The sequence below is a fragment of the Eurosta solidaginis genome, chromosome 5, assembly GCF_040869045.1.
Source record: "Eurosta solidaginis isolate ZX-2024a chromosome 5, ASM4086904v1, whole genome shotgun sequence".
Lineage (NCBI taxonomy): Eukaryota > Metazoa > Arthropoda > Insecta > Diptera > Tephritidae > Eurosta > Eurosta solidaginis.
Genome location: NC_090323.1, coordinates 191,285,126 through 191,308,275, shown reverse-complemented (window position 1 = coordinate 191,308,275; position 23,150 = coordinate 191,285,126). Strand labels below are relative to the sequence as shown.

General features: G+C 43.0%; 1 protein-coding gene across 2 annotated transcripts in view; it reads right to left on the bottom strand.

Moving 5' to 3' along the window:
- Positions 1 to 2,776: 2,776 nt before the first annotated feature.
- Positions 2,777 to 23,150, bottom strand: part of Spindly (spindle apparatus coiled-coil protein 1 spindly) — a 451,900-nt gene continuing 431,526 nt past the window's right edge. Inside the window, exons 2-7 of one of the 2 annotated variants that reach the window (XM_067787040.1) lie at positions 18,801 to 19,529; positions 18,563 to 18,728; positions 13,387 to 13,602; positions 13,181 to 13,322; positions 11,944 to 12,042; positions 2,777 to 3,814 (exon numbers count right to left, since the gene is read on the bottom strand). In XM_067787040.1, coding sequence (XP_067643141.1) covers positions 2,980 to 3,814; positions 11,944 to 12,042; positions 13,181 to 13,322; positions 13,387 to 13,602; positions 18,563 to 18,728; positions 18,801 to 19,340 — 1,998 coding nt within the window. In that variant the 5' untranslated portion in view covers positions 19,341 to 19,529 and the 3' untranslated portion in view covers positions 2,777 to 2,979. The remainder of the gene's footprint in view (positions 3,815 to 11,943; positions 12,043 to 13,180; positions 13,323 to 13,386; positions 13,603 to 18,562; positions 18,729 to 18,800; positions 19,530 to 23,150) is intronic. The other variant, XM_067787041.1, reaches the window with a different exon arrangement.

Genomic DNA, 23,150 nt, shown 5'->3' with positions numbered 1-23,150 from the left:
TGTATGGCATTGGAATCAGCCGACCATCTGAAGATGCTAAGAAAAGCGCAAGGTCATGAACAATAGTTAGGTGTCAAAAACGGTGGGAAGATTTGAGAAAAGGGTGCTGGACCTTCACGCTAGTCCGGAATATAACGGAATGGTACGAGCGAAAACACGGCGAACTAAATTACCACCTCACACAGATATTGAGCGGGCACGGCGACTTCAAGGAATATCTACATAAGCGTGGGATAGAGGAGGATCTTTCTGTCCACACTGTCCCTCCGAATTGGAAAGCTCAGAACATGTAATGTTTCACTGCCCTCGTTTTCACGGCGAAATACTGTCTGTACACAGAGTTTTTGGAGAGGAGCCTTCCATTAGGAATTTAGTTCCACGAATGTGCGAACAAAAAGATTGTTGGACTGCTGTGAGCAAGATGGCCTCTATTGTAATTACGAAATTAATGCATGCTGATAGGGAGCGCAGAGAAATGCGCATACGAGGTAGTGGCGACTAAATCGCCTCCCTCCGTGACGTTATGCCTAACGGCGGTCCCACGGGGTGCGGGCAGATGAACAGGATTAGCCTGGTTTCATTGGTCCACTTGAGGGTAGTGCGCTACTCCAAATGTCCAATAAAAAAAGACCGACCCAGCCCGGCCTAACAGGGATATAAGGAGACATCTACGCAAGCACTACGAAGAGGTCCGGCAGACAGGAATTCATTCGTTCGAAGCAGAATAGTATTAAAAGGCCCTCAGTCTCATCCACAAAGAGTTGACAATGTCTTATGTCGATAAAAAAGGGAGACCCTCTGGCACAACGTCGGTATATATACTATAATAGGTTGAAATTTGATTTATCCAGAAACAATTCTGATATACGCAATGTGTCTCCACATTACTCCAACCATCTTTGCAGATGCTATGTGGAACCAACGCATTTGTCTTCGGTCAAACTCTATTCCAACTACAAGTTTCCCTAGACTCCCGTTAGAAGATATCGATGACAATTTATAAGTGATCGCACTTTTTCCATGGGGCGAAACACTGCTACAAGAAGAAGGAGTCCTCTTCCGCATAAGATAATTTTGATGAAGTGTCAAGCCCCGGTACGTTATCCCATTTAGTGTAAATGACAGTTGACTAACGGCAAGAAATCCCCAAATTGAGAGTAACAACGAAAGTCAACGCGGATAAGACGGATAATGTCTTGTTTACAAAGAGGTACAAGGTCCCGAATTGGATCAGGCCTAAGTTAAGAGGTGTGACCCTGCAGGGGAAACCTTGCACAAAATATCTAGGAATCATCCTAGACAGTAAGATGTCATAGAAGCTCAACGTGGAGGAGAGGGTGAAGAAGGCTTCAACGGCACTTCATGCATGTAAAAGTATGCTGGGATGTACGTGGAGCTTAACTCCCTCTCTTTCTCATTGGGTTTTTACAGCGATTGTAAGCCCTATCATATTCTATGGAGTTCTTGTTTGGAGGAAAGCCACACAAAAAGCAACCTCCCTCAAAAAATTAGAGGGGGTATGCAGACTATCGATACTTAGCATTACGGGAGCCCTGAAAACAACCCCGACGGCTGCACTGTATGCCATTCTGCACATTCCACCTATAAATCTCGTAGCAAAGAACGTAGCGTTAACAACTGCAACCAGGATCGGTGCCTCGGGCAGCTTGAGCGCCGACCATACGGCCATAGTAGTATAGCGTCATCAATCACAAGGCGAACAGACTACCTGATTCCCTATCTGCGCGTCGAGGGCGATCTTAAGGCCACAATAGAGGTGGACGGTTGGCGCAAGGGTGCTCAAATGGCGGACGAGGCGATACATGTGTACACAGATGGTTCCAAAGTAGTGGATGAGTAGGGTCTGCGGTATACTGCGCTGATCCGGAAATAAACAGATCCTACACGTTGCCGGATTACTGTAGCGTTTTCCAAGCGGAAATAGTAGCCGTAACCAAAGCAGTAGAAACCCTGGAAGAAAATAGCCCAAGCTGCAATCGTGTGAACTTTTATATTGGCAGTCAAGCAGCAATTAAGGCAATAATCTCGCACAGCACAGTATCTAAATGCGTGTTATAGTTTAAGCAGTCCCTGGAGAGAATCGGGACAGGGAGAAGCATACATCTACATTGGGTCCCAGGGCATATGGGAATAGGTGGGAATGAAAAATCGGATGAACTAGCTAAAAAGGGTGCATCCCTTGAAGCTTGCTCCGTAGACGTCCCAATTAGAATGGGCGAAATTAAGCGAAGGCGAGAGGTGCACCTGATCGACCAAGCAGGAAAGGCGTGGGTTCAAGCGCGAGCTCTTACAACTTTAGATTAACAAAGTTGCTTCTATTATTAAAAAGAGAGGAATGTAGACACGTGACGGGTATTCCGACTGGACACTGCCTTCTTGCATCTCATGCCTTCAAATAAGGCTCGGTCAGTGATAGCAGATATAAGAAGTCCGGGTTGGAGGAGGAAACAATCGAGCACGTTCTGTGCTCGTGCCCTGCACTTCCCAGGCTAAGAATCCAGCTATTAGGAGTGATACAGCTGTCAGATCTAAAAGCAGCAAGTGGCTTAAGTCCTACGAAGCGTCTAGTATTTGCCAAAAGGATATGGAGTTATTTTATAACATAGGTCTTGGTTTTTAATAGGGTTTTTCAGTTTGGTCGTTAAAACAAACTTCTGGTAACACTACGGACTTATTCAGTCTATGTGAGGTCCTCATGGACCGGTCAGTTCAACCTAACCTAAGAGTAACAACTAAGTAAATTTATATATGAAAATACAACATTTATTATGTAAATGGCTTTTTTGCATTTATCTTATTACAGTTTATATATGAATAAGTTCTTTATGATACGCCACATTTATAGCGCATCATCAATTTTTTTAAGAGTATTTCTTAATGGTCAAGCTAGAACGGGAACTATTTTAGTATACATTTTAACGGTTTACTTATTTCATTTTCATATAATCTAAAACCAACTCAAGTTGGTTTACGCTTAGATGGTAAATGTATATGGCGCACGATAATATTAGACTTTGTACGAATTTGCTTGATGTAGGCTTTAGGCTGCGGCTCCGTATTTGTAGCATCCGTTGTTGTGCTTGTATCTTGACCCATAATAACATTGCCACTTATATTATGAACAATCGGATCTTGACTACAAAATTGTACAGTCTTTTCGCTATTCTCCGTGGAATCCATAAAAACATCACGCCTTCGGGACAAAATCGAGCGACCAGGTTGTACGTCTGAAGCTGGTGGAACTTTTTTGGAATTTTGCGGTGGTAGCATTACTTGTTCATTCTTCAAAGCATTGTCAGCAGTGCGTTCGTGTAATGGAGTGGTCGTATTTTCATCAGGTGTTGGTTTATCATGCACCACAGGAACAGGACTCATTCCATTTGCTTGATTTTGTTTAGGTTCATCAATATTTTTCTTATATATCATTTTTAAATTTGTTTCTAACGTTGGCGTAGCTTCAGGAGTTTCATTTTCTTTTTCAGGCTCATCTTGTTTTACTGTGGCAGCAGGGCTTATCATACTTGTTGTTGGTGTAATGATCAATATTGAAGTATCTGCTGTTGGTGTGGCTGATAATGGCGTGCCAGGTATTTCATATCTCTTCTCAATGGGGGTATTTACTTGTAGTGTTACAGGTGATGCGTGTACAATGCGTGGACGCGCAGCATCTTGTTCGCTTTGAGAAATGTTGAATTCCATGGCATTTATAGCTTTGAATTTGATGTTATTTTCATTCAAAATATTCTCTCGGTCGAGCAAAACACAACGCGTTTTTAAAGCTTCGAAGCGCCATCTAAATATTTAGTGAGATTGAGTATGTTGAGTGCTGAGTTTAGTAAATATTATTATTTTGTAACTGGTAGATGTAGAGAAGCTGGGCCTAAAATCTCTTCGGAGCATATCGCGCCTTACATTTATTTATTAGATGTAGACTCTCCGGAAATTAGCTTGACGATATTTTGAAAGTAGTCTTCCGCCGCTTAACATTCCCTCTCAAAACCTCTTCTACTATAGCTTTCATATCTCCTTATTATTTTTTTTTTTTTTGTCCTAACCCCATTCCCTCTATCATTCTCCCAATTTCACTCTCCTTCGCCTTCTCCATCTCACTCTTCTACTGTTACTCTCACTCCCTTTCCTGCCCAACTCCCACTACCCTCCCACTATCACTCCCACCAACACAGGAAATCTTCTTCAAATAATTACGGAGATTTAGCGAATTCCATCTTTTCGTAATAGAGGGTGTGGCACTGCCCGTTTTTCTATGCAAGTGTCGAAATATCATTAATTTCGTCCAATGCATCTGATTAGCGCATTCCGTTCGGAGTAGTCGGCATAAAAACTGTAGATTTTCTTACTTGCCGCACTCAAACGGGATTCACCATGTTATTGCAAGTAGAACGGCTTTAGGAAAACCCAAAACAATCTTTGAAGGCTGTACAAAACTGAACCACATTACTTATTTTTTAAGAAAGGAGCGTGTTGCCTTCATACCAAAGGCGCGAAAATTAGTGTTCTATTGGCCCATTAGTTGAATTGCTTTTCAATGCTCTAGAGGCGACCTGCCTAGATTCCTTCAGCGGGTTAGGGGGTCAGAATATACCCACGGTAGGTATGCCTCTCATAAGAGGCGACTAAAATACCAGATTCAAGGAGCTGTGTAGCGCAACCCTTTCAGGTTTCCAGCGCAATATATAGCTTCTTCAAACCCAATTGTCAACGTCACCTATCCGTGGCGAATCCTGTTTCACTAACAGACGAAGCTCTAGCGAGCCCAAGCTCCCCATGGAACCTAGGGCTTGGGAGGGAGGGATGGCCTGAAGGTTTAATGTGGCCATATAAATCGTTCCCGAGATGGTTGGGCTAGCACCTTAATGGTTCTGTTACCGGAGCGTACTCCTGCGAAGACAGTCACCTTGTAGCGGTGCAGGGGCTTACGCCGATCGCATATAATACTAATTGGTCAGATGGGAGCGGGGCAACCGCGCTCACCTGACAGATGTGGTCGAATGCGATCGGTAACCAGGAACTGTCACCTCCTAATCCAGGGTGTCATGCGTCACCGTGCCTATTGGACTAGTTTGCAGCCAGGAGGTCCACAACACCGGCTGTATTATAACGGTGCCTCCCCAACACCGAGCCACCTTGGGAGTAACCATGGCCTTACCGCGTCAAGGGGCTCTGCCGCGGCGGACCAACCCAGTTCCCCAAATTAAAGCAGAGACAACAACGCTTGCCATGTCAAGCAAGTTGTCGTAAGAAAAAAAATGACGAACAACAACAACAAAAAACCAACAACAACAATAACAATAAAAGCACAACAAAAAAAAACGGGCTCCAAGAAGAGCAGCGGGCAGAGAAGCAGCAGGCCACGCACGTACTCCAGACAATTCCTGGAAAGCCTCACGAGAGAGGAGGCAATGCTCTTCTTAGAGCATCAGAGGGATGAATCTCCCTCCACTAGCACTGGAGTATACAGAGAACCGGCTCTCAAAACCGCGAACTCCAAGGGCAACATCAAAACCCAAGGAGAGCAGCGCGGGCCCGAAGAGCACTCCAACCAGGAAGCAGAGAAACCCGCGATCCCCAGTGGACCCCTATCCACTGGTGAGCAGCGCGGGCAAGTCAAACAAGGTGAGCAGAAGGCGGCGGCAGGAAACAAACCCGCGATCCATGGAGGGCCCAGTACCTCCATTGCGCAGCGCGGGCCGAAAGAGAAAACAAAAGATTTAACTGCAAGAGAGCGAGAAAAGCTGACAAAGAGAGGCTACGACGGTGCATCCAAGCACGAAAACCACCACTCTAGCAGTCCCTCTAGAGGGACGAGTAAGTCTAAGCGTTCACCGTTGGAGGATGACTCTAGTAGCAGCTCACAGAGCACCTATGGAAGGTCCCAGGAAGGGAAAAATACAGAGCGGAACTCGGAGGAGTGGAAGCGGCCTAACAGAAGGCACAACAGAGGCAGGCAACCTTCACTTCCACCACGGGGCAGTCCAGGAGCGCTGGATAACAAGAGACGCTTTGGACTAAGTGGGGCTGGGGTAAAAAGATACCTCCGATATCTAGAGGAAGGCCTGTCGCCCAGGGAGGCAAGAGCCAGGGCAGATGAGCGCAGGCATGAACCAGACCACGGGCAGAGAAAAGCCAATGCTCAAAGTGGAAGCAGAGAAGGAAGGAGAGCACAGCCAGCGGCAGCTGACCAACATGCGCCCGCTCCCGCTGAAAAGCGCAGGATCGGGCAAATTACGCCGGAGGAAACTCCGAGCTCAAAAAGGCAACGGGCCCACGCTCCCAGGAACACTGCACCCACGGGCAGGGAGATTCAAGCCAGGGCGACTGGGGTACCCTCTGGGATGGCACCAAGGCAGCAGAGCTATTCGGAAGCCCTTAGGGGTATCCGAATAGCTGTTCTGCCCAGTAACTACCCGGCGGAGGCCCTAAGTCAAGAGGACCTGACGAATCTCCAAGAGATCATAATGGACGGAGTGTTCAGGGGATGTGGGCATGCCCTAGTTTTTTGCGGGGTATACTTCCGAGCAGGGCTCCTCCTCGTGGACTGCGAGGACGAAAAAACAGTTAAGTGGCTCGTTGAAGTAATACCAACGCTTGAGGAGTGGACAGGGCCACAATTATGCACGAGACGCGGGGATGTAATACCGCCAACGCATAATGTGACTATGTTCCTCCCCAGAAGTGCGGAACGCCCAAAAGAGTTTGCGTTACGGCTCCTCGCCAACCAAAATGAGGGCCTCAGGACGCAGAGATGGCGCGTCATTAATTGTAGCGCAGAGGAAACAGGCCTACGTCTCGACGTAGGCATAGACGAGGAATCGTATCAAATCATACGCAGGAACGGACTTAAGCTGCACTATAGGTACGGCCTGGTCCTAGTGAGACCCTGGAGGCAGAGGCAACCAGGGAATAGTGAGCAGCCGGAAGACAAGGCGGAGGCAGAGGGCACCGACAGAGGCGAGCTGTCGGACGAGAACATGACGGACGCGAGCACCGATACCATCAGAGCTCGCGAGACCACAAACCCTCCCACCGCAGCAAGCAAGGACAAAATCGTGCAGCCTGGGGATGAAAAAGAAATCCCCACCACGCAAGAGCTCATCGAGGGCCTCGACCTCCAGGAGCTGGAGCTGAATAGGCGGGACGAAAGCGAGAGCGGATTGTCGGATGAAGATGATCTGATGAGGCCGGCCGGGCCAAAATGACCGGCACAAGCATAAAAATAGCCCAGATCAACCTCCATCACTCCATTGCAGCCTCGGCTGTACTGGTGAGGAGGTTCGCCTCGGATGATCTGGGCATCGCCCTCATACAAGAACCTTGGGCTTACAAGGGACAGGTGAGGGGCCTTAATGTAAGTAATAACAAAGATATTTGGGATCTCTCACAGCAGAAACCAAGAGCATGTGTAATGCTTAAGTCAAACATTAACTATTTTTGCATTACAGAATTTTTAAGCCGGGATCTGGTGGCGGTGCAGATCGAGGCAAAGGTGAATGGAGACAACACCAGCATTGTGCTGGCCGCAGCCTACTTCCCGGGGGACGACAGCACAGTCCCTCCAGTTAACGTGCAGAAGCTAGTGGAGCACTGCAGAAGAGCGAAACTTCCGTTGATCATAGGAAGCGATGCTAACTCCCACAACACGGAGTGGGGCAGCAATGATACCAACCAAAGGGGTGAGTGTTTACTAGAATATATAGTCAGCCACGATTTGAATATATGTATATAACGTCGGGAGCAAACCGACGTTTGTCACGAGAGTCAGGGCAGAGGTCCTAGATATAACATTTGGCAACAACCTAACTGAGAATATGATCTCGAAATGGAGAGTCTCAGAAGAACCCTCCCTATCGGATCATAGGATCATAAGGTTTGAGCTGGGTGCTGTATCGGGGCAATACAGCCCTAAAAGAAATCCCAGGAAAACAGACTGGGGCAGCTACAAAAGTATCATAGAGGCTAACGCGGATAGTCTCAGAAATAAGAGCAGAAGCGCTAACTGTACTGAGTTAGAGGGCAGAGTGGATAGGGCAAATCAGATAATGATAGATGCCTACAACTCCAGTTGCCGAGTCTCCTTAGTTAAGGGTAAGAAGGCAACCCCCTGGTGGTCGCATGACCTGACACTACTAAGGAAGAAAGTCAGGAAACTCTTTAACGGGGCAAGAAGAACCGGCAACTGGGAGGAATACACTCAAAATCTAACAAAGTACAATAAAGAGATAAGGAAAACTAAGAGGGAAAGTTTCTGAAATTTCTGTGAGGGAATTTCTAGCACACCTGCAGCGGCAAAGCTCCACAAGGCCCTAGCCAAAGAGCAGAGGGAGATTAACTTAGCGATTAGGCTTCCAGACGGTACCTATACCGGAACGGTGGAGGAGCGAGCTAGGGCCCTGCTACACACGCATTTTCCGGGTGCCTCTCCGCAAGTACCGGAACCTGTGTTCCCCAGAGTGAAACCAACCCCATCAGACTGGCAACTTGCCAACTCCCTCTTCAGTGAGGCCAGAGTCAGATGGGCAGTGGAATCCTTTGAGAAATACAAATCTCCGGGGTGGATGGCATCTACCCGGTGCTAATGCAGCAAGGGACACAGATTATCCCACATCTGGCCAGGATCATGAGAGATAGCCTGGCACTGGGATACATACCCATGATGTGGAGAAGAGAAAAAGTGGTTTTCATACCAAAAGTAGGAAAAAAGGACTATTCGCAGGCAAAGTCCTTCAGACCAATAAGTCTAACTTCCTTTGTCTTGAAGGCAATGGAAAAGATATTGGACCAAGAAATCAGGTCAAACGCCCTTAAGAGCTGGCCCTTACATCATAGCCAGCATGCGTACAGAGCGGGTAGGTCCACGGACACAGCTCTGTACCAATTAACATCTGAAATACAGAGGGCGTTCGAAACAGAGGAAACAGTGATTTGCGCTTTCCTTGACATTGAGGGTGCCTTTGACAACACATCTCATGAAAGCGTAAACATATCACTGCAGAGAAGAGGAATTCAGATGCCTATCTAGAGATGGATTGACAATCTACTCCGCACAAGAATCGCTGAAGTCCATGTAGGCAACAGCGCAGTTGAGGTTAATACCACGAGGGGGTGCCCTCAAGAAGGTGTTCTATCACCCCTTCTGTGGAGCCTAGTAGTGGACGAACTCCTGCAAAAGCTATCTGACAGTGGCATAAGATGCCAGGGATATGCTGACGACATCGTCATAATTGAAAGGGGTAAGTTCGAGAGTACGCTCTGTGACATAATACAGAGAGCACTGAATATTACGAAGGGATGGTGTGCCAGTGTGGGGCTTAACATCAACCCATCTAAAACGACCATCATCCCTTTCACCAGAAGAAGGGCCCTACCAGCCCTGAGAGCAATTACAATAAATGGCGTGGCACTAGAACATGGAACCGCGGTGAAATACTTGGGGGTCACTTTTGACACCAAGCTCCTATGGAAACAGCACTTCGACTCCATGAGAGCTAAGGCCACGAGGTCCATCATGATATGCAAACGTCTAGCAGGCAAATCATGGGGCTGTAGCCCGCATGTGCTAAGATGGATGTATACCATGATAGTAAAACCTATGATAACATACGGTTCGATAGCCTGGCATCGAAAACAACTCGGGCGACGACGAGGCAAGCGCTGTCAAAACTTCAGCGACTGGCATGTGTATGCATCACGGGAGCTATGCGCACATGCCCTACAGCAGCGCTGGAGGCTATCCTTGATCTGACCCCGCTGCATATATCAATAGAGCAGTCAGCCAAGCGAACCCTCCTGAATATTGCTAAGGAGGGCTCGGGCATAGGTAAAGTTATATCGTCCCGAAACATGGAGGAATTGAGAGAGAAGATCCCAATCTCTCAACTCCCGAGGGATGATATCCTCAGGCAGATAGTCTATGAGAGAAGGTACAAAGTAGAATTGGGAGACAAGGGTACGTGGGAGGAAAGCAGAATTGTGTACATTCATCGGCTAAATAGAATAGTATGGTACACAGATGGCTCGAAGACGCCAGAGGGGATTGGATCTGGAGTCATTGGACCCAGAGCCAAGATATCAACGCCTCTGGGAGCACACCCGAGCATTTTTCAAGCGGAAGTATTCGCTATAAGCCAGTGTGCTGACCTGAACCTTCAGCGCGAATACTCCAACGAGACAATTGCCATACTCAGTGACAGTCAGGCCGCCCTCAAGGCGATCTCGACGTCTGAAATAAAATCAGCACTAGTACTTGAGTGCGTTGAAAAGCTAAATCAACTAGGAGCACACAACAAACTGTTATTGGCCTGGGTTCCTGGCCACCGGGGAGTGGAGGGCAATGAGCAAGCGGACAGCCTGGCAAGGGAGGCAGCAACGACACGACCTATTGGTCCTGAGCCGTTCCTGCCAGTAGGCCCGCAGGAAATCAGAGGGCATCTACTATTAGAAGAAAGGGATAAGAGGGAAGAACACTGGCGCAATATGCCAGACTTGAGGCAATCTAAGTTACTGCTGGGGGGCTACAACACAACTCGATATAGGGCATTAATGGGCCTGTCGAAAGATAACCTGAGGATCCTAACAGCTATTCTTACAGGACACTGCAGACTGAACAGCCACATGCAGAAGCTGGGCATACTATCGAACAACACATGCCGATTTTGTCATCGATCAGCGGAGACGGCGGACCATATACTCCTGGAATGTGACGCAATCTCAAGACGTAGGGCTAAGTTTTTGGGCTCACCATGGCCAGAGCACTCTCACATCAAATCCCTCAAGCCAGGTGAACTGCTAGGGTTCATCAGAGAAGTCGGCTTGGATGAGGTGCTGTGAAGCAGTTGAGGGCACAATAGACCAATGGTCGCAGTGCGATCCTCAATTAATTATCTATCTATCTATCTACCGGAGCGTACCGGATCTGTATCCGGCAAAGGACCATCACACCGATAACACTCCCCAAAGCCTTCGGAGAGTAACATTATCGCTACAACAACAACCTGCCTAGATATATGCATCAACTTATATAAAGCGCTGAACTACCGGAGATATACGTTAGTAGCCTTTCTGGATATCGCCGACGCTTTCAGCAATACCTAGAAGCGGCAGGATTGGATCTGCAGCATGTTAAGCTGCATTACTACGGAATCTGGTATATATATAAACCACGAATATCCACCACTGCTGTGGACACTATTCATTAAGTAACTTCTTAGACAGATTGACAGGGGACTACTCGAACTCACGAAATGTAGCTGTATGGACAACTATCATCGGTAATGTGTGTGGAGTCCAGAATTCAATTAGACCTTATTGGGGCTGTAGATTGGAGTTGACGATCGATGACACAATCGAGGACCATCAATGTTAATTTTTCAAAAAATCTGTTTTTTTCAAAGATCATAAAATATTGATGATCTTATGTACTATTAAAGTTTTACAACTCTATTCCAGCAGAAATGTTTGCACATTACTACTTCAGATTGAAAATCCAGAGCATCATATGGGCTTCACCGCTTTGTATGCATGTAAGAGGGCGCTGAGGCCATATTCTGTAACTTGATTTAAATATAAAGCGATTCGAAAGCTGTTAAATCACATACATATTTCTTCGAATATCGTGTTACATAATAAAGCCCGTTGCAAGGCAGTGGTTCCTATTACCCTGACTCTACTCATGCTTGAGTACAGATGTGTTCCTAATTATGTACTGTTTTTTCGACATGAATAAATAAATTCATTGGCCCCACTTTTCTGAAAAACATTTTCTCCAAGTATGGAATAATTTTTACTTTTACTCAAGTATGGCTTTTCCTCGAAACTGATTTGATATTTTATGCAATTACGTTTGCGCTGGTGTACAAAAACTTAACTTGGTGTGTAAGCTCATTATAATATTAAAAAAAAAATTACCTTGTCATTTCTTGTTGTACGTCGCGTAACTGTTCTTCCAAATCTGCTTTCTTAAGACGTACAGCATGCAATTGTTTCTTAAGGTCATCGGTTTCTTGTCTAAACAAAAGTAAATTAGTTACTTTAATGTGAAACACAAATGAGCCAGAACTATAGATAGAGGAACTTTGGGTAATGTGGTACTGGCGCACTACTCCAATTTTTGCAAGCATAGAAAATCTGTTATGAGCTTGACATATGCTAAAGCATACATTAGTAATACTTAGCATACACTTGAGAGCTGTTACTTACGGTTCCGTTTAATGAGCTTTGCGTGTAACTGATTACTCAACACTTAGAAATACCTGGCTGAACTAGGAAGTATGTGATAATTGAAGTATAATCATGGTCAAGTCAAGTATATGCTAAGTATGAGTAATGGAAGCTTAAGCCATACAAAATCTTAGTTGTTATCATCAGCTGCTTTTCTTTTATTCACAGAGAATATATATTAACATATTTTAAAGGCTTATAGAATTTGAAATTTTTTGAAATCATTATGAAAATTGTGTTATATGTATTCAAAGACTTAGGGCACTAGCAGGAGCTTTTTAACTCAGCTAATTTTAAAAATTCTCAAAATTTGACGGAGGGTTAGCCCTCACGAGTAGCTAACTCTGGGTTATAAAGATAAATTGTGACAATGCAAATGGGCCTACTGCTCAATAATCGTGAAAAGTAAGTCTTTCACAAATAATGGGTACACAAAGTCAACTAGGCAACGTTACCAATACAATTTTTGTATGACCTAATGATTTGACAACTACACAAACTCTTTATTTAAAAAAATTAAGTTTATTGTTTATATTTTCCAATTATTTTATGGTTTGCCAATAATTATTTTCAAATATTTATCAACCAATATTCAAATTTTACGAATAATATGGAGTCGGGACTTTTATATATTAATAAAAAAGGAAAAGTTACGCCACAGGACCCGCAGTTCCTATTTTATGTCAAAACATAGTACGACGGGCAAATAAATTAAGTACTAGTATTTACAATAATATATACAAAAATATATAAATTAGAAGCTAAAATAAATAACTTACAAATTAATTTAAGAAAAAATCTCATAATTTAGCCCATTGTAACACCCATTTTAAATATACAATATACACGACTCCTACTAAAGATATTCCATGTTCCACTACTTAAACGCAAAACAAATTTAACTAATCTAATTGGTAATGCGTACTTGCAAAAACTCAACATTGAATCAAGCCACGCAACGCCCTTATCGCTCGCCAAATCGCGCAAACGTCCTTGCGTTACATTCAATTGTTTTTCTAGCTCTTCCACTTGATTGAGTAGTTGATGTATACGTTCGTTTAGTTTACCTGTAAAATAGTATATGAGATTTAAATGCAACATTCTAATTTCATGTGAATTTATTATAATTACTTTGATATGTACGATCGGCTGCACAAAATATAGAACTGCATTCACGCAATTCAGTATGCATTGCGACATTCTCACGCTTTAGACGTCTTATTTCAGATTGACTGTCATGGAAGACTTTCTTCATATCCATGTAACTTTTCTTTTGTGCAGCTAAAAGTTTTTTCATAGCTTGGCGCTGATCGTCTACTTCGGCGAAGAGTGAGTTGCCTTTGCGATCTGCAAGGGAAATTGAAGATTTATTTTAGAAACAGAAAAAAAGTAAAAAACTTAAAATAGTGGTACGTATGCTGAATATTTTTATTAGAATTTTTTTTGAAATCCCCCCTCTCTCTTTTTCTGTAGTTTCGAACTCAGTCATGTGCTTCAAGCTAAAATACCAAAATGATTCAAGGGGTTGTGTAGCGCATCCCTCTCAAGGTTGCCAGCGCAATGTATAGCTTCTCCAACCCAATTGTCACACTGGTGTTACATTGCTACAACAACAACAACAACAATTGTCAACTTCACCTAGACGTGGCGGATCCTGTTTCATTAACAGCCAAGGCTGTGGCGACCCCGAACTCCTGATGGATCTAGGGGGTGGGAGGGCGGTATGGCCTAGAAGGTTTCATGTGGCCATACCAATCGTCCCCGAGATGGTCGGGCTTGTACCTTTATGGTGCTTGTTACCGGATCGTACGGGATCTGCATCCGGCAAAGGACGGTCAACATCGATAACACTCCCCTACGCCTTCGGGGAGTGTCCTTATCGCTACAACAACAACAATAGCTAAGTAGCTTTTTTAGCAATTCATGGGGAAGAATTGATGAGAAAAGAATATACGCAAACATAAAAGCAATGAAGCAACTCTCGTCATCCTCCTAAGAAAAGGAATCTACTATGGAGTTTATGACCTTCAGCCAAATGGAAATATGCCGAGGCAAACATCTTGGAAACTAGGAACCAAGCTTTCTAACGAATGTTTTCTCCTGTTTTCTGCAAAGTTTGGGGATAAAACAGCTTAACTAAAGTGAATTGAACAACGGTCGCCTCTATACTTTTGTTTGTTTTTTCGATGAATTCCTTCTTTACCCTAAAGAGTTAAATATATTATGTGCCGGTGATTATTGGCGGCAAATAAACCAAGTGATGAGTTTTGTTTCAAAGTTGCCTGGAAGTTGAGCTGACAATCCCATTAACTAAATGTCGACCATTTTGAACATCCACGTCGATGGCACTACGCTACCGATTGTCCTACACCCCAAAATCTTGGCTGTGACGTTTGATCAGGGGCACGCAGCCGCAATTATTCCTAAAACCCAGAGCCGTAATAAAATCCTCAAAGAAACAACAGAAAGACAAAGAAACGCTCATTACCACATACAAAGCAATTGGCCAGCAAATTGCGTGCTATGCGTTCCCTATATGGAAGAAGCTACAGGCCTGCCAAAATACTGCCCTCAGAACCGCCACGGGTTGTCTCCTTATGTCCCCAGAACACCATCTACATAATGAGGCGAGAATAGTCCCAATAAGGGAGAAAAATGAAATGCTAACCAGTTGTTGAATACTCAGAAACCTGGGCATCCCAACAGACATCTGATTGATGAGCCAACACCGCCCAGGGGCTTAAGAAGTCACCTCCGTAAGCACTATGAGGAAATACGGCACCTGAGAACACAGCCGTATGAAGGCAAAAAACATAAGCAGGTCCTTGGTGAACTCCATAAACAGGCGTCGCACCTCTATGTCAGGAATTGCCCGGTGAAACCAGTACTCAAACAGCAATACCCTAAACATGCGGAAGAGGAACGCACACTGCCTAGGGAAACGGGAGTCACTCTAGCCCAACTTCGATCTGGATACTGTAACAGGTTAAACTCTCACCTTTCCAAAATCAACACCGACATACAAAATGTATGCCGTGCCTGCAAAGTGTTCCCACATGACACCAACCATCTCTTCAATTGTAATGTGGAACCAACGCTTCTAACACCTCTCTTATTATGGTCCATCCTGTTGAAACAGCAAGTTTCCTCGGCCTCCCGTTAAGGGACATTGATGACAATTTGTGATTCGTCAGACCTATTGGATGGGACGAAGCACTGCTACAACAACAACAACACAACTGCATGACTCCGATCTGGAGATTTCTTAGGGGCATTGGGCCTTCCAAGTTTAGACATTAGGATGAACCAATCTACTTGAATTGTAAAGTAAGTGATGGTGCGAAAAAGATATTAGAATAAACATTCATGTTATGGTTTTGTTTCAAAAGCACTCCTCCTCTTCAGTTAAAGCACACATAGGAAGTGGTACTAGAATAACGAAAAATCAGGAGAACTATCAGTTTTTAATAATAATAATAATAATAATAATAATAAACCCAACGGATTAATACCCTCCAAAGCCCGCCCAACCGACACGAGGGGCGCATCCGCATGACGCACGGATTTGTTTTTGTTTTTGCCGAGTTGTTGATAGGCGGAGGTTTGTTAAGCGTCGAGATCTAAAACTGCTCAGCTACAGAATAAAAATCATCAGATGAGTATTATATACATAACAGTAGAAAATTATACATATAGTAAATTGTTAAATAAGTTAAGGATTTAGCATATAAAGATTTTTATTTTTTTTTTTATTTTTATTTTGTTACGAGTTAAGATAGGATAGGACAGTTTTCCTTATAGTAAAAAGTGAATCCGTTATATCAAATGAATTCGAGTGAGAGTTAAAATCATAACATAAACACCGGAAAGGTTCATTTAATTCGAAGTTAGTTTTACACTGCCTCAAAAGAAGAGGTTTGTAATGTCTTGACGCTCGTGATGGGACATTGAAGTTTACTTCGTTCAAAAGAAAGGGGCTAGAAATTAGTCCATTCAGTAGTTTAGCCATAAATAATACTCCTAGCATTTCTCTACGGCTAGCGAGAGTTGGAAGATTGATAAGCCTTAACCGACTAGTATAAGGTGGAAGACTATATGCAGAGTCCCAATGAAAATTCCTTAAAGAAAAAAGTAAAAATTGCTTCTGTATTGACTCAAGCCTATCTGCATGAACTTGATATCGCGGATTACAGACTACTGATCCGTATTCTAGTATCGGCCTAACTAATGTGGTAAAAAGGGCTTTGGTTACATAAGGGTCACTAAATTCTTTAGACCATCTCTTCACGAATGATAGAACACCTCTAGCCTTATTGGCAGTAGTCATAATATGAAGGTTGAAACTAAGTTTAGCATCCATCGTAACTCCCAAGTCAACAAAATAATTTACTGATGCAAGACAAAAATTATCAATTACGTAAGAGGCTGCTGGCAAAGATCTCCGAGAGAAGCACATGAACTTACATTTATTGATGTTCAGCGGAATTAAATACGCGTTGCACCAAGCAACTAAGCAGTTTAAATCCGCTTGAAGCAATGGACGTTCTTCAATAGACTCATAAGACCTAAAAAGTTTTACATCATCAGCATACATTAAAATTTTGGAATATTTTATTATGGTACAGATATCATTAATAAATAGCAAGAACAGAATTGGACCGAGATGACTGCCCTGTGGGACGCCAGAGGGAACATTAATGACCTCTGAAAGAGTATTTTTAAAAATTACTTGTTGCGTTCTACCGCAGAGATAAGAAGATATCCACTGAGTGAGACCTGGTTGGAAACCAAGTCGATCCAGCTTGTGGATAAGCAATGAATGGGAAACTTTGTCAAATGCTTTACTGAAATCAGTGTAAATAACATCGGTGAAGATTTTCTCTAAATCCATTAGAAACATGCGTTGTGAATTCAAGTAGGTTGGTAATGGTAGATTTGCCTCTACAGAATCCATGTTGAGAGTTTGCAATCAATGCAGAAATGGAAAATGTTAGCTGATTAGTAACAATGGCTTCAAACACCTTTGGGATGGCAGACAATTTTGCAATTCCTCGATAATTTTCTACACCTACTGCCGTTTTTGTGGAGGGGTATTAGAAAAGATTCCTTCCAAGCAAAAGGAAAAACTCCATGTTTTAGGGACATGTTGAATAAATCAGTTAGGGGCAGATAAATGTGTTCTGCACATCTTTTGAGAAAACATATGGGAATTAGATCAGGACCGTATTTATAAGATTCCTTCAAAGAAGTTAAATATGTAAGAACCTCTTCTGAAGATATTGATGGAATATTAATTGCGTTAAGTGAGTCAAGTTCATACGGGTATTCACTAGACAAAGATATTAATTCAGCGGAATAGTTAGATTTGAAAAATTGTGCAAATAAATTAGCAATAACTTGATCGTCGCTAGAGAAATCATCACGGTATTTCATACCAGAAGAAAAGCTTTTAACCCTACGTTTAGAGTTCACGAAATTATAGAAAGCTTTCGGATTGCAAGTTATTTTCTTTTTCATGGCACAGAGATAGGTATTGTAACACTTTTTATTTAATTCAAAATATTTATGACGCAATATAGAGTACTTCAAGTAGTCGGAGTGTGACCCCGTCTTCTTGTACAGCTTGAAGGAACGCGTTTTTTTGTTTTTTAAAGATTTCAGTTCTTTGGTGTACCATATTTGGACTAGTTAAGTGAAAACACGTTTACGCTTAGGTACATGTCTGTCCAGAATAGCGTGAATGACAGCGTTGAAGGCAGAAACGTTTCTTGTCAATATCTGCACCGTATTTGGGCCAAACTATTGTAGATAACATTTGGTTGAGTTTATTAAAATTAGCCTTCGCGAATTCGAATCTAAAACTAGAGTCGTTTTCTGTGGTAGTGCAACTCCGAGAACTTTCTTCCAATTCGTAAACTATTTCCAGCGAAGGATGGTAAGGATCCTCAGGTACAGTACGAGGTTCACCCCTCCTAAGAATGGATTTTGACGTATCATCAACAAATACCAGATCCTACAATGGAATTGCAATTTTATCTGTGAACTAACGGCTAATGGTTCAACTCAAATTTCAATCAGTTTCTTCAACCCTTCTGTAATTTCAGACTTGTTCTGCCACAATTAAGGGATGCGGCCGACCTTTTCAACTGGGAGGTGTCACACCGCCGCTAGTGTTCCAACTCTGTTGAAGTTTACTTGACTTCAAAAAGAGAATTTATATAAACTATTATGAAGAGATTAATGTAACACAATTATGATGACTCCAAGTGTACTAAAGTGTCTCTGTACTGCAACCCTAATAACTTACCAACTCCTTCTGGCTTAGTTTCTAGCAAAGCCAATCGTGCGTTCGATTCTGCCAATTGTTCTTGCGTACTCTCCAGCAGCGTAGTTTTTTCATTTAAATCATCACGTTTCGAACGTATATTCTCTTCCAAGCAAGTCACTTGATCGCGCAAAATTTCAATGTTGCTCTAAAAACAAAGAAATACAAAAATTCAGTTAAAACTATGCACAAACAAATTTGGGCAAACTCAAACACTCACTTCACGTTCCGCTAAAGCCATTGTCTGCTTTACAACATTATCCTGGAATTCCTCTAATTTTTGCATTAGAGAAAAATTTTCACCTTCCAATATTGAAATACGTTTAGTTAATTCTTCTGTACCAGCATCTATTATAGATGATGTACTCAACCGTTTTTCCGACTTGGCAGTTTCCAACTGTTTGCGCAATTCAGCATTCTCGGCCGCCATAGCCGCATAATCCTGCTGCAAAGTTGTATAGTCTGTGGTTAAAGTGTGATGCTGTCGGCGCAAATCTTCCAATTCTGTTTGTGCTTTTGTTTGACCTTTGCTTTCATTTTCGATGGAAGCAAGTGTCTGCATTAAATCTTCAATTTCTTGCGACAGATAATTTTGGGCAGCATACGCCGTTTCCAATGTGCGCTTCAACTCATAGATGCGTTGAGTGTCCTCTTCGGCGTCATCACGCATTTGACGATAGCGCTCAAACAGCTTTCCATAATAATCCTGTAAATCTTCGAGTGGCAGCGACATGAATTCGATTTCAAAATCGTCTTCCATAACAATCGTTTAAAAAAATGTCACACACTTTTTTCTTTTAAATTAAAATGCGAAGCCCGGTTGACAGCTCATGTCATAGCACTGTTCGTTTCTGTTAGCAAAATAAATTCGCGCTAGATGGAGCGCTAATTAGTTTATAGTTTATTGGCAGCACTTGGTTGTTTTAATTATACTTCCGCCGGTGACTAACTTAAAGCGTCATTTGTTAAATAAAATTATTTATATTTCCAACAGTGCAGTTAAAATAAAGTTTTGTTGTGATAATAACTGTGAAAATAAATTGGCAGAGGAGTTGCAAACTCATTGACTGCTGACTGGCAAAGCATTAAGAGCGCCGCATAACTTCTAACCTCATTTATTGCAGTCAGCTTCACTAAACGGTTAACTTTTTTTTTTACCTGGCCGCCGTACTTACACTACTTGGCAAAAGTACTTGCAACACACATGGACGCGTGGAGGCGTGGTTACATTTAACTCGGCAAATTTTCCAGGTACGATAAATGTGTTGCGCATATGATGTTGTTAAGAAAAAAAGAGACACTTTAGCCTCTTATGTTTGTCCATTGTTACCTGAACACTGAACAACAACAAATTTGTTTACAATAGGACGCCGGAAATGTAATGCATATGGCGCGTATTTTAAATATGTACTTCAATTTTGGAAGAAGGGAAATAGTTAAAATGCCCATTGTTGTTGTATTAACAATGACTGGCTCCAACGGAAATTCAAGGAAACTAAGCAGTTTCAAGAGGTTTAGAATAGAGTTGTCACGAATATTCGGCAACTATTCGGTATTCGGCCACTTTTTTTGCTATTCCATACCATATCATGTAAAAAAGACACGCTATATTACTCAAAATTATGTACTTATTTCCAAATTACAACACTTTAGTATTTAAAATTGATCAGTGGTAAGTTATGTTAGACAAAAATAAGCTTTTCATCATTTTTGGGTAGTAAACGATTATGCTTTTCATCGTAAATGTTACCAGCATCAGAAAATAAGGTCTCACTATACACGCTACTTCCAGGAGAAGAAAGATAAACTTTACCAAACTTTTAAACTTTGCCACAGCATTCTTCTCCACGTTCTCCTCATCATTAGCATTTCGCATATTATCTGTAGCGACTTCCTCAAAGCAGTTCCAGAAACTGTCGTGTATTTCAGTACTCCTATCATTTTCATTCAGGCTTCTTTTCTTACGAATTGGAGAAGAATCGTTATCGGTACTATTTTCAGAGCTTCTAGAAAAATTTTTTGTCTTGCTCTTTCTGCTTGAACCAATCTTAGGAAACACGGTTTGAAGCGAGGATCCAGAAAAGCAGCAACCAGATATTTGTTTTTTTCATCGAAGCTGAATCGCTTTTCAAACTCGCCTTGCAATGAAGATCTCATTGTTACTAAATTTGGTACTTTCTCAGCTGTCTCTGCTTTTCCCAGATATTTTAATAAATTTACTGCATGTGGAATCACTTCAGAGATGCAACAGATACCTGAGCTCGTTATTTTTGTAATCTCTTCGAATGGTTTGAGGAGTTTGATACATTGTTCCAATAGTTCCCATTGTCACATTTATTAAAGTTACATGATCTGTTATGTACAAGCAGGAAAACAGGTGTCCACTTGTCTTAATCCAGCTAACGCGCCCAGACAAGCATGTATTCGGCCGCCGAATATTCGGCGCTTCGGCCGACAGCGTTGCCGAATATTCGGTATTCGGCCAATTCACTATTCGTGGCATCTCTAGTTTAGAACGTAAAGAAGTTGCGATTATGAACTCTTGTGGCAATTGAGTATACATGTGTGTCGAAGCATGATCGAACATGACAAACAGCGTAATTCACACCAGGGCCAGCCCCCTTGGGGAGTGTTATCGAGTTGATTGTCCTTTGCCGGATGCAGATCCCGTACGTCCCGGTACCAAGCCCGACCATCTCGGGACGATTTGTTATGACCACATGCGACCTTCTAGGCCATCCCGCCCTCCCAACCTCTACATCCATGGGGAATTCGGGATCGCCAGAGCCTCGGTTGTTAATGAAACAGGATTCCCCACGGATAGGTGAGGTTGACAATTGGGTTTGGAGACGCTATATATTGCGCTGGCAACCTGAAAAAGTTGCGCTACACAACCCCTTGAATCTGGTATTTTAGTCGCTTCTTACGACAGGCATACCCACCGCTGGTATATTCTAACCCCCCAACCCGCTGGGGTTACCGAGTGGTGTTGATCAACGTAATTAGGAACATAGATTAAGACATAGACGCATATAAGCAACTTCTTCGTGAATCTTCTCCAAGATCTGTCGCATTGTGATTAGGTCCAAGCAGGTTGTTGTCTGTGGGCTTCAGTCTTTCACAGATTACGTCAGACAGAGCATCTGCGATATTACTCTGGCTGGTTCGGCGGTAGTTACCACAGTTAGCGGGATTGGCTTTATTGTCTGTCGGCCAGAACACAATTAAATTCCAAACTGGCCACGTAAGCTCGGCCGGCCATATTTTGTATATTAGTTCATGCATGATCTTTACCAACTCTTCGTCTCTGCAATGAGCAAAAGTGCCCCTCCACAACTTAAGCACACTTTAAACGTCAGTTTCCAGATCGCAATTATCGACCCTGCAGAAATTTGCGACTGCCTTTAAATCTTCCGTTATCAGTCGGATGTTTTGGTAGAATTTTTGGGCTTTATTCCTATCACCAGCATCTGAAGCTCCTCGCACTCACGCCTTTATGCTTCACGTTTTTTCTTCCTAAATTGGCGTCCCTCTTCCTTCTTCCCGTCACGATAACGCTCCAACATACCGCGCGTTGCTGCCCCCGCATGCATCGATGCCCTTTAGGCAGCGTCGTTTTTTACGAGGCAGCGCGCCATTTCTCATCGTGCCAGTTAATTTTTGGCTCGCTGGAAACTTATAGTGCCTGCAGCGGGGGTACGTAAATGCAAGACGCGATAGCCTCTGAAGAGATTTAATGCCGAGCTTCTCTTCAAATTTGCATCTTGTTCCTTTTTAATATTCTCTAAAAATTGATGAGATGGGACCTACATGTTTAACGCCGACTCCGAACGGCATCTGCAACGCAGATGAGTTTTCACTGAGAAGCTTTTCATGACAGAAATACACTCGGAGTGCTTGCCAAATCACTGCCGAGGAGACCCCGTTTAGAAAAGCTTCTAATTGAGTAAACTTGTTTCTAAATTTTTGATTCTGCTTTGCGCGTGGCTTGAACCCAGAATCTTCGATGTGATAGGCGGAGCACGCTAACACCACACCACGGTGGGCACCCGCATTACATAATGAATGAGAAACCACTGCTCGGTCACATCGTCAGGTCTAAGATTGCTTTCAGCGAGCAAGGGTCAGAGCCGAGTGGGGTAATCATCAGCTGTCGGTTTCATGAGCAGCTTTTCGACGGAAAACTTTGCTTGTGTTACTACGCGCACTATCTCTCTGCACAGAGGCATGTAGGTACGTATTTTGATTTATATACCAAATTTCAGGCAAATCGAATAGGACGTATTTAAATAGGTATGTGGGTATTATTAATTCATGTCTTTATTTCGGCCTCGCATGCATATTTATCAGTTTTGACAGGTTGATGCAACTAAATCGAATATCACAATGAAAACTACTTAAAAGCTTTCAGCACAGCTTTCATTTGATATTCAAAATACACATACATTCTAGGGATATCCTGGTCCATGTTTTGGCCTATATCTCGAGACCCTAGTCACCAATTGGTATGAAAACTACCCTGTACTAAAGCACTCATCAGCAGCTTTCATTTGATATCCATATTGTATAA